General features: G+C 43.5%; 1 protein-coding gene across 1 annotated transcript; it reads left to right on the forward strand.

Moving 5' to 3' along the window:
* The first annotated feature begins 1,877 nt into the window (after window positions 1-1,877).
* On the forward strand, window positions 1,878-8,767 carry LOC115102406 (solute carrier family 52, riboflavin transporter, member 3-A-like). Its single transcript, XM_029622325.2, has 4 exons — window positions 1,878-2,109; window positions 5,401-6,531; window positions 6,756-6,879; window positions 7,928-8,767. The coding sequence occupies exons 2-4, from the start codon at window positions 5,513-5,515 to the stop codon at window positions 8,138-8,140; spliced, it is 1,356 nt and encodes a 451-aa protein (XP_029478185.1). The 5' UTR covers window positions 1,878-2,109; window positions 5,401-5,512; the 3' UTR covers window positions 8,141-8,767.
* Window positions 8,768-15,019: the final 6,252 nt, after the last annotated feature.

The following is a 15,019-nucleotide window of genomic DNA, read 5'->3' on the forward strand; positions in this document are numbered from 1 at the left end:
AAGAGGTTGAGGGGTCAAACATCAGGGCTGTACAGCAAAATCTCCTCTGTGAAGGCGGTGAAGAGAGCGTTGAAAGGGGCAAGAGGCCACAGTTCTGAAGAACATATGGTGGTGGATGGACCACAACCAGTTGTAAATGTTATACGTCACTCAAGTGATCTGGATACACATATTGTGAAGATGGTGGATTTTGTAGCATTTATAGCCACAGTTTTTAATTGTACTGCACAAGTGTCCAAGAAGATGGACATCATTATATCTGCAGCCGAGAGGTTTTTGGGCCTCCAAGAAAGACTTAACAGCAGAAGCACCGCAAGGACTACTGTCGTCAGGAAATGTCCCGCCCTCACAGGATCCTTCTGAGCCTGTGTGAGGACCTGATTAAAACACAGAAGCAGGCTGATTTAGTTTAACATTTCATTACTGATGGTTTGTTTGGAACTTGTTTTTTACCTTGTATATTTTTCCCTTTTTGTATCCTCATTACTCACCGGTACATTAGGTGGTAGAATGCACATATAATTGTTATGAACGCCATTATACCAAAAAAGAAGTGCATGTCAGAGCAAAACTCAAGCCATGAGGTCGAAGGAATTGTCCGTTGAGCTCCGAGACAGGATTGTGTCGAGACTCAGATCTGGGGAAGGGTACCAAAACATTTCTGCAGCATTGAAGATCCCCAAGAACACAGTGGCCTCCATCATTCTTAAATGGAAGAAGTTTGGAACCGTCAAGACTTCCTAGAGCTGGCTGCCCGGACAAACTGAGCAATCGAGGGAGAAGGGCCTTGTTCAAGGAGATGACCAAGAACCCAATGATCACTGTGGCAGAGCTCCAGAGTTCCTCTGTGGAGATGGGATAACCTTCTAGAAGAACAATCATCTATGCAGCGCTCCACCAATCAGGCCTTCGTGGTAGAGTGGCCAGACAAAAGCCACTCCTCAGTAAAAGGCACATGGAGTTTGCCAAAAGGCACCTAAAGGGCTCTGAAACCAAGATTGAACTCTTTGGGGTGAATGTCAAGTGTCACGGTCACGTCTGGAGGAAACCAGGCACCACTCATCGCCTGGCCAATACCATCCCTACATTGAAGCATGGTGGTGGCAGCATCATGCTGTGGGGATTTTTTTCAGCGGCAGGGACTTGGAGACTAGTCAGGATTGAGGGAAAGATGAACAGAGCGAAATACAGCGAGATCCTTGATGAAAACCTGCTCCAGCTCACTCAGTACCCCAGCTTGGGGCGACAGGACAATGATCCTGAGCACACAGCCTAGACAATGCAGGAGTGGCTTCAGGTCAAGTCTCTGAATGTCCAGAAGCGAGAGCCCGTAATTGGCCCTGCAAGAGGGGCCCAGCCAGAGCCAGGACTTGAACCCGATCTAATATCTCTGGAGAGAATTGAAAATAGCTGTGCAGCGTGCTCCCCATCCAACCTGACAGGGCTTGAGAGGATGGGAGAAACTCCCCAAATACAGGTGTTCCAATCTTGTAGCGTCATACCCAAGAAGGCTGTAATCGCTGCCTAAGGTGCTTCAACAAAGTACTGAGTAAAGGGTCTGAATACTTACGAATGTAAATGTAATATTTCAATTTTTTATTTGTAATACATTTGGTTAAATGTATATACCTGTTTTGCTTTGTCATTATGGGGTATTGTGTGTAGATTGATGAGGGGGTAAAACAACTATTGAATCCATTTTAGAATAAGGATGTAATGTAACAAAATGTGGAAAAAGTGAAGGGGTCAGAATACTTTCCCAAATGCACTGTAATTGTGGAATGAGAAAATGGACCTTAGGTCTCCCATTAGTCTCACGCGGCCGGGCAGGCGGAGGAATGGGACGTCCCATCTCTACTATGTCTGACTTTATGACTGTTGCACAGACTTAAAAAGGACACAGTTGAGTTTAATCTAACACGGTGGAGCTGACTCCTGGACTGGACTCTGAACTACCCACAAGGCAGTAGTTTCCTAGTTTATCCTCCAGCCTGCGTGTGAAGGAGAGAGGAAGCCGGTCACATTGTCCCAAAAAAGCTCTATATATGGGATGAGAGGGAGGAAGTTGGATTCCTCAATAGGGCATCCACCCAGTGGCTCAAGAAACCTGTGAGTACAATTTTGAATCTTGATTCCTATGAGTTGTTTAAAAAATGTTGTATTGTGCTCTAAAGTCAAGCAATGGAACAAAAATGAAAGCTTAAGTGTATCAATTTCATATATTGTAAAGGAGGCCTTTTTCAGGTAGATTCTGATGATCTATTCCTCTGACAAGAATAATAGTGATCAATATGAAGTTAAGGTTCTTGCACTCCCTTCACTTTAAAATATTCTTTGTGTGAATTACTATAACACATCTGGGCTTTGTTAGCCAGGAAGATACACAGAATGTGATGGTATTGGCTCTGACATTGTCTAATTTGTTAGGCCCAATATCATGAAATTGCGTAAAAGCTAAACGCCTGTCTGATTTTTTCACTAGCAGAGATAGGAAACGAGCCGTGTAGACCGAATTGTGCAGTAGCAAAGTTGACTTTGTAAAGGTAAAAGGAGAGACTTGAGTTCCAGGATCCGGTCGAAGTAAACGTTTTAATACAGAGTTTTGGGTATAGGTGGTCATGTGAAAATGCAAAGGCTAATAGCACCAATAGCTGAGAAGCCACAACCAAGAATAGCATGGTGCAAATTATGCTTATGAGTCTCAAGAATATATAGTCATTCTGAATTACTTATAGATGCATCTTAACAGACAATGGTTGATATGAAACGGATATAATTTCTAGTTCAACAATGAAACATTCGCCACTTTGGGAACAGCATGTGATGTTCAGCAGCTTGAGCCAGTTCACGGTTTGGAGTGTCAGTGTCACGAGTTGAATTGTGTGTCCTGTGTGATCTAGGTGGTCATCAGGCATCTGGCTGGCCAGGCTGCCCTCACTGCCTTGTGGCATGTTGTATTTCTAGACCATGTGTTAGGGAAGTGAAAATGACTTCAGCTAGTTGACATGCGACTGTGTAGAGTAGACTGAAATACTTATCTGTTATATTGCTAGTATTGTCTCAAGGTTTCATGGGTCTCCTCAATGGTCTCATCTGTGTATTCATTTAAAATACAATACATCTGATAATCACTACTCCAGCTCCACAGTTAGGTAGATGTTCTTGACTTTGAGGTAATCAGTGTAACTAAATAACTAAACCAGTCATTTCAAAGTGTGAAGTGTGACATTTGCACCCTTGAGCAACACCCTGTGCATAAAATATAGGGCACACACAGGCTGCCCAATTATGATATTTTTTTCCACAAATTGGTCTTTTGACCAATCACATCAGATATTTTCACATTAGATATTTCTCAGAGCTCATCTGATTGGTCAAAATACTAATTTGGTGAATTAAAAGATCAGAATTGGGCTACCTGTCTAAACACAGCCGAGAGCATCAGTTTAACTAGATCTGCTTATAACAGGTTGCTTCACCCTGTATGACTAAAGTGTAAAATAGCACAGTAAAAAGCTGTTTGGTTAAAAGTTAAAGATCAAATTCCAATGACAATAGGAATGCACTTTCAGTAACTAAGAACAGATTTGGTAAGCCCACAATAACATTGTGATATTTGCTCTTGGTTAATCATTATTGATGGTCCAGGCTATAGGTCAATGCCTACCAGTTGATATAACCTTTCAGAGAGATTTGGTACTACAGTACTGACATTAATACTTTTACTAGCATAATTATTGTCCTAGTCATTTGATCCTTAATCTACAGTGGGGCAAAAAAGTATTTAGTCAGCCACCAATTGTGCAAGTTCTCCCACTTAAAAAGATGAGAGAGGCCTGTAATTTTCATCATAGGTACACTTCAACTATGACAGACAAAATGAGGGAAAAAAATCCAGAAAATCACATTGTATTGTAGGATTTTTAATGAATTTATTTGCAAATTTTGGTGGAAAATAAGTATTTGGTCAATAACAAAAGTTTATCTCAATACTTTGTTATATACCCTTTGTTGGCAATGACAGAGGTCAAACGTTTTCTGTAAGTCTTCATAAGGTTTTCACACACCGTTGCTGGTATTTTGGCCCATTCCTCCATGTAGATCTCCTCTAGAGCAGTGATGCTTTGGGGCTGTTGCTGGGCAACACAGACTTTCAACTCCCTCCAAAGATTTTCTATGGGTTTGAGATCTGGAGACTGGCTAGGCCACTCCAGGACCTTGAAATGCGTCTTACGAAGCCGCTCCTTCGTTGCCTGGGCGGTGTGTTTGGGATCATTGTCATGCTGAAAGACCCAGCCACGTTTCATCTTCAATGCCCTTGCTGATGGAAGGAGGTTTTCACTCAAAATCTCACGAAACATGGCCCCATTCATTCTTTCCTTTACACGGATCAGTCGTCCTGGTCCCTTTGCAGAAAAACAGCCCCAAAGCATGATGTTTCCACCCCCATGCTTCACAGTAGGTATGGTGTTCTTTGGATGCAACTCAGCATTCTTTGTCCTCCAAACACGACGAGTTGAGTTTTTACCAAAAAGTTATATTTTGTTTTCATCTGACCATATGACATTCTCCCAATCTTCTTCTGGATCATCCAAATGTTCTCTAGCAAACTTCAGATGGGCCTGGACACGTACTGGCTTAAGCAGGGGGACACGTCTGGCACTGCAGGATTTGAGTCCCTGGCGGCGTAGTATGTTACTGATGGTAGGCTTTGTTACTTTGGTCCCAGCTCTCTGCAGGTCATTCACTAGGTCCCCCCGTGTAGTGGTGTGATCATTTTGACCCCACGGGGTGAGATCTTGCATGGAGCCCCAGATCGAGGGAGATTATCAGTGGTCTTGTATGTCTTCCATTTCCTAATAATTGCTCCCACAGTTGATTTCTTCAAACCAAGCTGCTTACCTATTGCAGATTCAGTCTTCCCAGCCTGGTGCAGGTCTACAATTTTGTTTCTGGTGTCCTTTGACAGCTCTTTGGTCTTGGCCATAGTGGAGTTTGGAGTGTGACTGTTTGTGGACAGGTGTCTTTTATACTGATAACAAGTTCAAACAGGTGCCATTAATACAGGTAACGAGTGGAGGACAGAGGAGCCTCTGTGGTCTGTGAGAGCTAGAAATCTTGTTTGTTTGTAGGTGACCAAATACTTATTTTCCACCATAATTTCCAAATAAATTCATTAAAAATCCTACAATGAGATTTTCTGGATTTTTTTTCTCATTTTGTCTGTCATAGTTGAAGTGTACCTATGATGAAAATTACAGGCCTCTCTCATCTTTTTAAGTGGGAGAACTTGCACAATTGGTGGCTGACTAAATACTTTTTTGCCCCACTGTAATTTTATCGTTTTAGCAGCAATGTCTTTCAGTATTACTGGTATCTCGATATTTCCTCTCTTTCTAGGCTCTGAAGGCTGGCCGGGTTGAAACTGTTCAGAGAGATCTTCACTTCAGATCAGAAATTCCTCCAGAAGACTACCTCACCTGACCTGACTGGGACCAGCAACAATACAGCCATGTCTTTGCGGATCCATGTGCTGGCCTGCTGCTTCGGCCTGGGCTCCTGGGTGGCTGTCAATGGCCTGTGGGTGGAGCTCCCCCTCATCGTTAACACTCTCCCCGAGGGCTGGGAACTACCATCTTACCTCACCGTTATCATCCAGCTCGCCAACCTGGGGCCTCTGCTGGTCACTCTCATGCACAAGCTGTGTCCAGGCCGTCTGAAGGAGAGAGCTGCCATCTACAGTGTGTTGTCCATAGGTGTCCTGGCCTGTATACTTCTGGCGTTCTACTGGGATGAGACCACAGTGGTGGCGATGGCATCTCGAAGCACAGCCTTCTTTATCCTCACCTTTTTCCTGGCCTTGGTGGACTGCACCTCCTCTGTCACCTTCCTGCCCTTCATGATGCAGCTACCAGCCCACTACATCCCCACCTACTTCATTGGAGAAGGCCTGAGTGGCTTTATCCCTGGTCTGGTGGCTCTCGGCCAGGGCGTCGGCATGGCCAAGTGTGTGAATGCCACTCAGTCCTCTGGTAACCTCACTGAAGAGGATATGTACATTGTCCAGACCCAGTTTTTACCGCCCAACTTCTCCACCGAGGTGTTTTTCTTCTTCCTGGCGGCCATGATGTGCATCAGCCTGGCAGCATTCTCTGCACTAAACAGGCTCCCACGTACCTTTGAACTGTCCACGGAGAACTTGGTTCCAGACACTGACACAGTGGCGTCAGTCTGCTCCGGACTAGACAACCATGGAGCAGTGACTGAAGGGGAGAACTCAAACCCAAAATGCCACAGTGAGGAATCAGGTCAGGCCAGGCCACAGCTGGCTAAATCAGGCCACTCTATTTTTCAGTTAACTTTTATCTATTTCATGGTGGTCTGGGTGAATGCGGCGACTAACGGCCTCTTGACCTCGGTGCAGACATACTCCTGTATGCCCTACGGTAACCTGGCATATCACCTGTCGGCTGCTCTGGCATCCTGTGCCAATCCAGTGGCCTGTATAGTCGCCATGTTTTTTCCTAAAAGGTAAAACCTCAGTAACTCTCTATAAATGGATTATTATGGTTGAAATAGCTTTCCACTGTTAAAGGTTGACACATTTTACAGCATGCTAAGGTAAAACAAAATATGGCATATACTAGTATATGATAAAGTAATTCAGCTTTCCATCACTATCTCTGTAGTTATCTAGAATGTCTTTACTTCAGATACAGGTACCTAACCAGTTCCTGTTCTGAGTCTCTGTTTAGGTCACTAGTGCTCCTGGGTGTACTGTGTCTCATTGGATCAGTCTTTGGAGGATACAACATGGCAATGGCCACCATGAGTCCATGTCCACTACTACAAGGCTCCGCACTAGGAGAAGCCATCATAGTGAGTAACACACCACCTGTAGAGATACTGTAGGTCTCAGTCCAGGGACACTTTCTAAGAAAGGGTTGGCTCTCTGTCAGTTCATTGATCCTTGTTATTGCAGAAAAGGAATAGTGACAAAGTTGTTGCTGTCATGTTTGGAAGATGCTATCACCTATTATTTTCTGGAATACCAATGATCTACAATAACTATACCGAGATAACATTTACATTTGAGTAATTTAGCAGACGCTTTTATCCAGAGAGACTTATCTTAAGATAGCTAGGTGGGACAACCACATATCTCAGTCATAGTAAGTCCATTTTTCCTCAATAAAGTAGCTATCAGCAAAGTCAGTGCGAGCAGGAGGGGAGAAGTCAAGTGCGAGTATTAGTTTATAAAAGGCACTTGTTTTCGTTTGGGGGAGCTGATGTGGGATTATTTAAGATACTCTTTGAAGAGGTATGGTTTCAGATGTTTTCATAAAATGGGCTCTGCTGTCCTAGCTTCAGGGGGTAGCTGGTTCCACCTTTGGGGTGCCAGGACAGAGAAGAGCTTTGACTGGGATGAGCGGGAGCTGCCGTCCTGTAGGTGGCAGAACGTATTGCTCGGGTTTGGGTGTAGGGTTTGAGCATAGCCTGAAGTTAGGGGGGGGGGTAGTTCCTCTTGCTGCTCCGTAGGCAAATACCATAGTTTTGTAGTGGATGTGAGCTTCAACTGCAACATACCGAAACAAAACGAACTATGCAAGAGATTTTGTTGTAGAGTTAGGATTCTATTCCATTGCCAGGCAGGACTCAGGCATGTACTCTACACAGACCGGTGCGCCATAACCAATCAGAGCTGAAGTAGGGCTGTATGCAAATTGACAATTGCCATATATGGATCTGTGCCATTCCCTTTGAACTGGACTGTTTGTACAACATCAACTTAAAGTGGGTACAACCTGGGTGTTCACAGTAAATGTGAGCCGGAAGTTGCACAGAAATTTCAGCAGACCTGAAATTTGCTTAGTGATGACATTTTTTTGAGGGAACATTGCTGATAATGTTACCTTGAAACCCTCAGGTGCTGTCGTGGGTCTTCTTCACAGGGATACTGTCTTATGTCAAGGTGATGGTGGGTGTCATCTTCAGAGATGAGAGCCACAGCGCCCTGGTGTGGTGTGGAGCAGCGGCACAGACAGGCTCTCTGCTGGGCTCTGCCATCATGTTCCCACTGGTAAATGTCTACAACCTGTTTCAGTCAGGAGACTTCTGTAACACCAAGTGCCCTTTATGATGGTGACCTATTCCTAAAACACTAACATAACCACGGGTAAGTAGCTTTGTCCAAGCCAGAATGGCCCATCTCATAGAACACTCCCAGGAAAGGACACTAGTACCTGCTAGTACTTATACCAACTGGGGTGGTGTGTGAATAATGTGGGGAATGAACAATGACTGGACAAGATTAGAGATTGGACTCTGAACATGCCTTCAAGGGCACTCTCTTCTGAGAGAGAAATCCACCTGGATCAATGGACTAAAATATAACATTTCGAAATGTTGCTCAATTAATATTTGAAAATGTTTTATAAAGTGTGATTCACAACCCACGCTCAAGGTTAGCAATGATTGTTTAACATGCCTGCCCTAGTAAGTGGGTCAAACACCTTTGAAATACTTTCTGTGAATAGCCTCAATCTTTTCATCTTTATTGTGTTGTAGACTTTTTTGTTGTTGTTGGACAAAATCTTTATTCATTTTAAAATGTTGTTGTTGGGGTAGGCTACATGCACAAATTCACATAATTTAATAGTTAAGCTTAGACACACCTACTCATTCATGGGTTTTTCTTTATTTTTACTATTTTCTAATCCTGTAGTAACCAAAAAATGGTTAAATAAAAGTCAGATTCTTCAAAGTAGCCACCCTTTGCCTTGATGACAGCTTTGCAGACTCTTGGCGTTCTCTCAACCAGCTTCATGAGGCAGTCACCTGGAATGCATTTCAATTAGCAGGTATGCCTTGACCTTTTAAGGATTGGACCCTTTTTTTCAATTTTCTCCTAAAATGACATACCCAAATCAAACTACCGGTAGCTCAGGAACTGAAGCAAGGATATGCACATTTTTGATACCATTTGAAAGGAAACACTTGACGTTTGTGGAAATGTGAAATTAATGTAGGAGAATATAACACATTAGATTTGGTAAAAGATCATACAAAAAAAAACATTTTAATTTTTTTGTAACATCAACTTTGAAATGCAAGAGAAATGCCATAAGGCCATAAATTCCAGCCCAGGGGCAACTTAGATAATTTATCCACTAGATGGCAGCAGTGTATGTGAAGTTAGCTTGCAGGTGACCGGCCCACCACAAGGAGTCGCTAGAGTCGTCTGTCCTCGGTTGCAACACTCACTACCGAGTTCTAAAACTGCCTCTGGAAGCAAAGTCAGCACAAGAAGTGTTCATCGGGAGCTTCATGAAATGGGTTTCCATGGCCGAGCAGCCGCACACAAGCCTAAGATCACCATGTGCAATGGCAAGCGTCAGCTGGAGTTGTGCAAACCTTGCTGCCATAGGACTCTGGACCAGTGGGAACACGTTCTCTGGATTGATGAATCACCCTTCACCATCTGGCAGTCTGACTGACAAATCTGGGTTTGCCGGATGCCAGGAGAACGCTACCTGCCCCAATGCATAGTGTCAACTGTAAAGTTTGGTGGAGGAGGAATAATGGTCTGAGGCTGTTTTTCATGGATCGGGCCAGGCCCCTTAGTTCCAGTGAAGGGAAATCTTAACGCTACAGCATACAATGACATTCTAGACGATTCTGTGTCCAACTTTATGGCAACAGTTTGGGGAAGCCCTTTCCAGTTTCAGCATGACAATGCCCCTGTGCACAAAGTGAGGTCCATACAGAAATGGTTTGTCAAGAAGAACTTGACTGGCCTGCACAGAGCCTTGACCTCAACCCCATCAAACACCTTTGGGATGAATTGGAACGCCGACTGCGAGACAGGCCCAATAGCCCTACATCAGTGCCCGACCACACTAATGGTCTTGTGGCTGATTGGAAGCAAGTCCCCGCAGCAATGTTCCAACATCTAGTGGAAAGCCTTCCCAGAACAGTGGAGGTTGTTATAGGAGCAAAGGTTTACAGAGTCAAGTATATTTTTCAAGGCCTCAATTGTTCTTTGTCAGGTACCATTCATTCTCACTGTTGATAATTCTAATGTTATAACTTAATAGTAATAATAGTAACTATATCCACTGGCAAATTGGGAGAGAGTGAGGTGAATGCCATATAAGAGCCAACATCTTTTTTTTCCGGCAGTGCTGCCTGCCAGCAGTAATTCTCTCTGATTTATTGAGTCATTAAGTAACATAGTAGATGCAAAGCATTGAATATTTACATTCATGCACTTTGAAATTGAGTAACTTTGACCCAGAAGCATTTAACTGCAGGGCAATCACACATCCTATGAAGGAATGTGCCTACCTGATTTAGGGGACACAGTGAACAGTCGGGGCAAATTTCATCTTAAAACGTTTCGTTGGTGTTAAATACTCTATAATCTGTTAACAAACTTCAATGTATAAGGTGATGGTTCGGATTATGGGATGCCAAAGTCATATTTTTCATATTCTGTTCGAGTTAAAGGGTTGTTCATATTCACTTAGATCTGTGGACCATAATTATTTTAATGGCTAGCTCAGAATATGAGCTTTCAAAAAGTTGTTTATATAGTATAGAGATCAGCCCCTTTGGGAGTCCAGGTTCAGTAGTTGGGACTCCATAGACCAGCATAGTTGACCTAAGTTGTACATATAGAAGGAGTTGCCTGTAATGTGCCTTTCAAATTTTGGAGTGTTCTCAAACCATTACTGTCCTTGATAACGGCAAGGATACAGATTCCACATTTGGACTATTGGGGGGAATGCAAAAGGCTACCCTCAAAGATCGCAAGGCGTTATAGTGAAACATTGAAGTATGGGCATGCCATTTTGATTCTCAGTTACTTTGTTTTTAAATGTTGTGCCAAATAGAGATTGCTTAAGCAATAATGGCACCAAACCGTAGTTTACATTGTTTAACGGATATATTGGTTAAGACCCAACACTTCCATGGCAATAGGAGACATTATATTTCTCTATATACACAGCCAGGGGGCAGAAGAATCATGTCTAAACCAATTTAGGATGGTTGACTTTTTTCATACATGTATGATTATTTTAAACCAAGTTAAATATGTGGAATAAGCAGAATCCAGATTCACTCAAAATCAAGTCAGTTAAGTAAATAACACCTTATTAAATCAATTATTAAACAGACACAAGACTGTTTATCAGACAGATGATGTCACCTTGTATTGCTACTGGGTTCTTTGCTGTGTGTAAATGTTTCCCATTGCAACTCATGATGGCATCACTATACCGTGTCAGAAAAAAGTGCCTACAATTCTTTGCATTCCTCTGGCACCCCAGCAGATTCTCTGAACACAAAGTACATTTAATTACACTTTGTCCATTTAACACTGCTTGTATAACGACTTTAATATCTCTATGTTTTTGTGTGTCTGTGAAAGTTTTCAAGAGCTTTCCGTGTAAGATCATCATGTGACTTGCACTGTTGATTGTTTTTGTAAATACAATACAGATCACACAACGTCATGTGTCAATATGTTCAACGTCATGTGTTCACTCACATACAATGTGGCTTCGAGACATACTGTGGCTATCATATATGTCTGAGAATTCGATTACTGCAGATTACAGCACCTTCTCTCAGGAGGATGCTGCTCTTCCATGGGAAGCGTGATGTCCTCATCAGCAGCTGTTGTTCCTTCAGTCTCTATCCCGCTATCCCCTTCCCCTCAGACGAGTGGAGGACCACAAATAGGTCCCCCCAGCAGCCCCAGGTCTGAGGAGAAGCCCAGGGAGGGGGTTACTAATGAAGGGAGGTCAGAGTAGATTAGGCAGTCAGTTGGCTGTTGGCCCTGTCGCTGGTCACTTGGGAGCTTCGCTGACCCCGGCACTGAGTAAAAACAAAAAAGAAAGAGGGCAATGATTATCCCCACCCTGCCTCTGGGTCAGCTGAGGATCAGGCTAAGAGCAGATGTGACTTTCTCTCTTGGATTTGAGGAAAGGAAACCGCCTTTTCCTGAAATCACTGCAGTGGTTTACTCACATTGTTGACAATGAATAAGCCTGAGCTATTTTATCATTAGTGGATTATATAATGTAAAATAAAAATGTAAAGGTAGTTTAAGATAAAGTATTACATGAAGTTGAAGATGAATCAGAATTTGTCTGTATTTCTTTTTTTATTTGATATAAAAGCTCCTTTTTTTTGTTTTGGGCACTTACACAGCTTGTTACGCACAATTCACTGCATCTTGCATGCAAATGTCGTTCCGCTTTGCTTCACAACGACCATGAATATCTCAGTGCAACTAAGAGGTTTTCTGCTAGCTTCATTAGCTGAATTCCTTGATTGGCCTGGGCTTTTGTGGCGAGGCATTGACAAGGCAGCACAAAGCAGCAGCAGCAAAAGAAAAAAGTGTATCATTTTCATCAGATGGCCCATCGCTTCTCCAGCTGGACAGGAGGGGCTACGGCCACCTGGATTCCCTGTCTTGGTCCTGTGAGATCCTGCAGTCTCCTCTGCCATGCGAGGACTCCACTTACTATGCCACTGAGAGGCCCATCTGGTCGGGACGACACCTCCCCGTGTGGACCCCCACCCTCACACCCAAATGAACCCACACCCCACTGGACCACCACCCTACCCAGCCGCTTCCCCTCCCAGCTCCCAGCTAAATGAGCAGCGCATCAAATTGAATAGGGAATTTACCCTCTTTAATTAACAGAATCAGAGGATGAATTCAGAGAGTTATGACACAATGAACTCTAAACCACCACTCTAAATAAATATCCTATCTGACTAGTTGCTGAATCCACAGATATGTCACCTGTGCCTGACACTGTAACTGTGATTATATGATCCCCTTTGTAAAGTTGGTAAAACAACAGTCATTTAAGAATTCACGATTAACATTAATACTCAAATTTACTAACCAGCTAAAAAGTAGCATAATTAGACTAGTAAAATTATAAAGCTGTTTTGTCAAAACGTCAACAAAATCCAGAATGTGGGGGAAATTTGCATGGGGACATTTTTGCTTGAGCAAACCCAGATGGAGACAAATGCTGGCAGCTGATATTCAGGTGAACAGCTTGTGGAAACCAATTGCTGATGCATGCAGACAATCAAGTGACAGACACACAAGGAAATATTCAGACATTAGTACTTCAATAAGTACGCCCCATCTCCTATCAATTTCTATTTAAATAATGCTATCCCATAAAATTTGATTGAACGTTACAGCTGTAATGTCATTTCCCTCTATTCTGTCATTTCCCTGTATTCTCTCCCTGTAGACAGCAGTGCTCATGCCTGCTCTTCTTTTTCCATCAGCCGATATTGATGTTGGTTTAATGAAGTGCCTACCGCTCCACTCTTGGAAGGGACAAGTCTGTCAGCATATGTAAATGCTTCCTGCTTGTCAATGTGGCAGGGGGTTCTGCAGGGGTCAGCATGCACCCACCAACCCCCTCTCTGGGAACCCTTTGTTCTGGGGGCTGACTGTGCCATATGTGGGGACCAATGATAGAGATGCACAGCAGGGAGGAGGGGAAAACTTGTTACGCTGTTGTAGAGAGCTAATTACTACACTTACCTAGTTGATAGAAGAGCGCTCATGAGTGAGTAACTAAATAGACAAATGTTTCACCTATTCATCATGGATGTCTGTCTGAAAGCATGTTTACTAAAATGTCAGTGATTTGGACTGTAGTTAAATTCTTACGGCACTTTGATGATCACTGTTTGGGAAAAGGTTTTTCTCATTTTGTAACCATAAACAGGTACAAATGGTAGATAACAGGAATATAAAGTAAAATCCTCACAGTGCTTCTTTGCATTGTACTGTGCAGTTCATGGTACCTGACTGCCAGCCCCATAACCTTGAGATGACATAGAGAAATTATTTGTGAAAATGTTGATTCCTCTGTTAGTTCCTGGGTTGAACCTCACCTGACTGGGCCTGATGTTGATGTTGACACAATGCCCATGTGGCTGGCCAACCAGACACTTTCATTCATTATAAATGATATCATTATAATGTATAGCTTCCCTGAAATGTGTCCCAAATGGCACCCTATTCCCTAAATAGTGCACTACTTTTGACCAGAGCGCTATGTGAATAGGGTGCCACTTGGGACACAAATCTCTGTTCCTAATGCTCCGAGTTATGTGATGGGGCATTGGCTGTCTGTGCTACATCAATGAGTACAGGATGAGTAGCCAGGCTAGCATTGATGCAGTGGGACAGTTGACATGCCAGGCTGTGCTCAATAAAGCAGCGGATTCTGGAGACCATGGACAGTACCAAGCAGCATACTGTACTGCAAGCAGTAATGTGGTGAGAGATCCCATAAGGGTCTGTGGACCTGTGGATTATGGTGACCGGCTTCCATTACCTAGGACCATTTTATCTTTCTGTGGACCACCTGCAGAATTAGCTAACCATTTCCCACACGGCGATGTGATGATCATGGGTTAAGATTGAACTATATAAGCATTATGACCATTCCCTGTAAAACTAGTTTTTATATCTATGGTAATCAACAATAGAAGCATTGAGTTATTGATCGCTACTCTGATGGGTCCAGTAAGGGATGATTTGGGGCAACAATATTGGATGCCCCTTTTGGATACCCATATGATGATGGGGATTTTGACCCCCCTTTAACACTGAGAGCTCTCTCGTTGCATGGACCCCCCCCCCTACAGCACCCTACCCCCCCTTGACCAGTCTGGCACAGCTGCTGGGAGTTGCCAAGCCTGGCCGAGGCTGAGCTATAGGCCCTTTGTCTGTGGGGCCAGTCAAGTGGAAAATGGCCACTACAGAGAGACCACTTCAGAGAGCCGTCACCCTTTGAAGGGGATTGATGGCCTTTGACAGCCACAGTGTTAACATGGAGCACATAGGAACACAGCACGGCTATTATTGTGTTTACCAGTGCAGGGGGAGAAAAGAGAGGATAAAGGGGAGACCCCCTTGGTTGATATTTGCAGCCAACAGAGACAAGGGGCTTGTCTTATGGAC

Source organism: Oncorhynchus nerka, linkage group LG20 (assembly GCF_034236695.1).
Source record: "Oncorhynchus nerka isolate Pitt River linkage group LG20, Oner_Uvic_2.0, whole genome shotgun sequence".
Lineage (NCBI taxonomy): Eukaryota > Metazoa > Chordata > Actinopteri > Salmoniformes > Salmonidae > Oncorhynchus > Oncorhynchus nerka.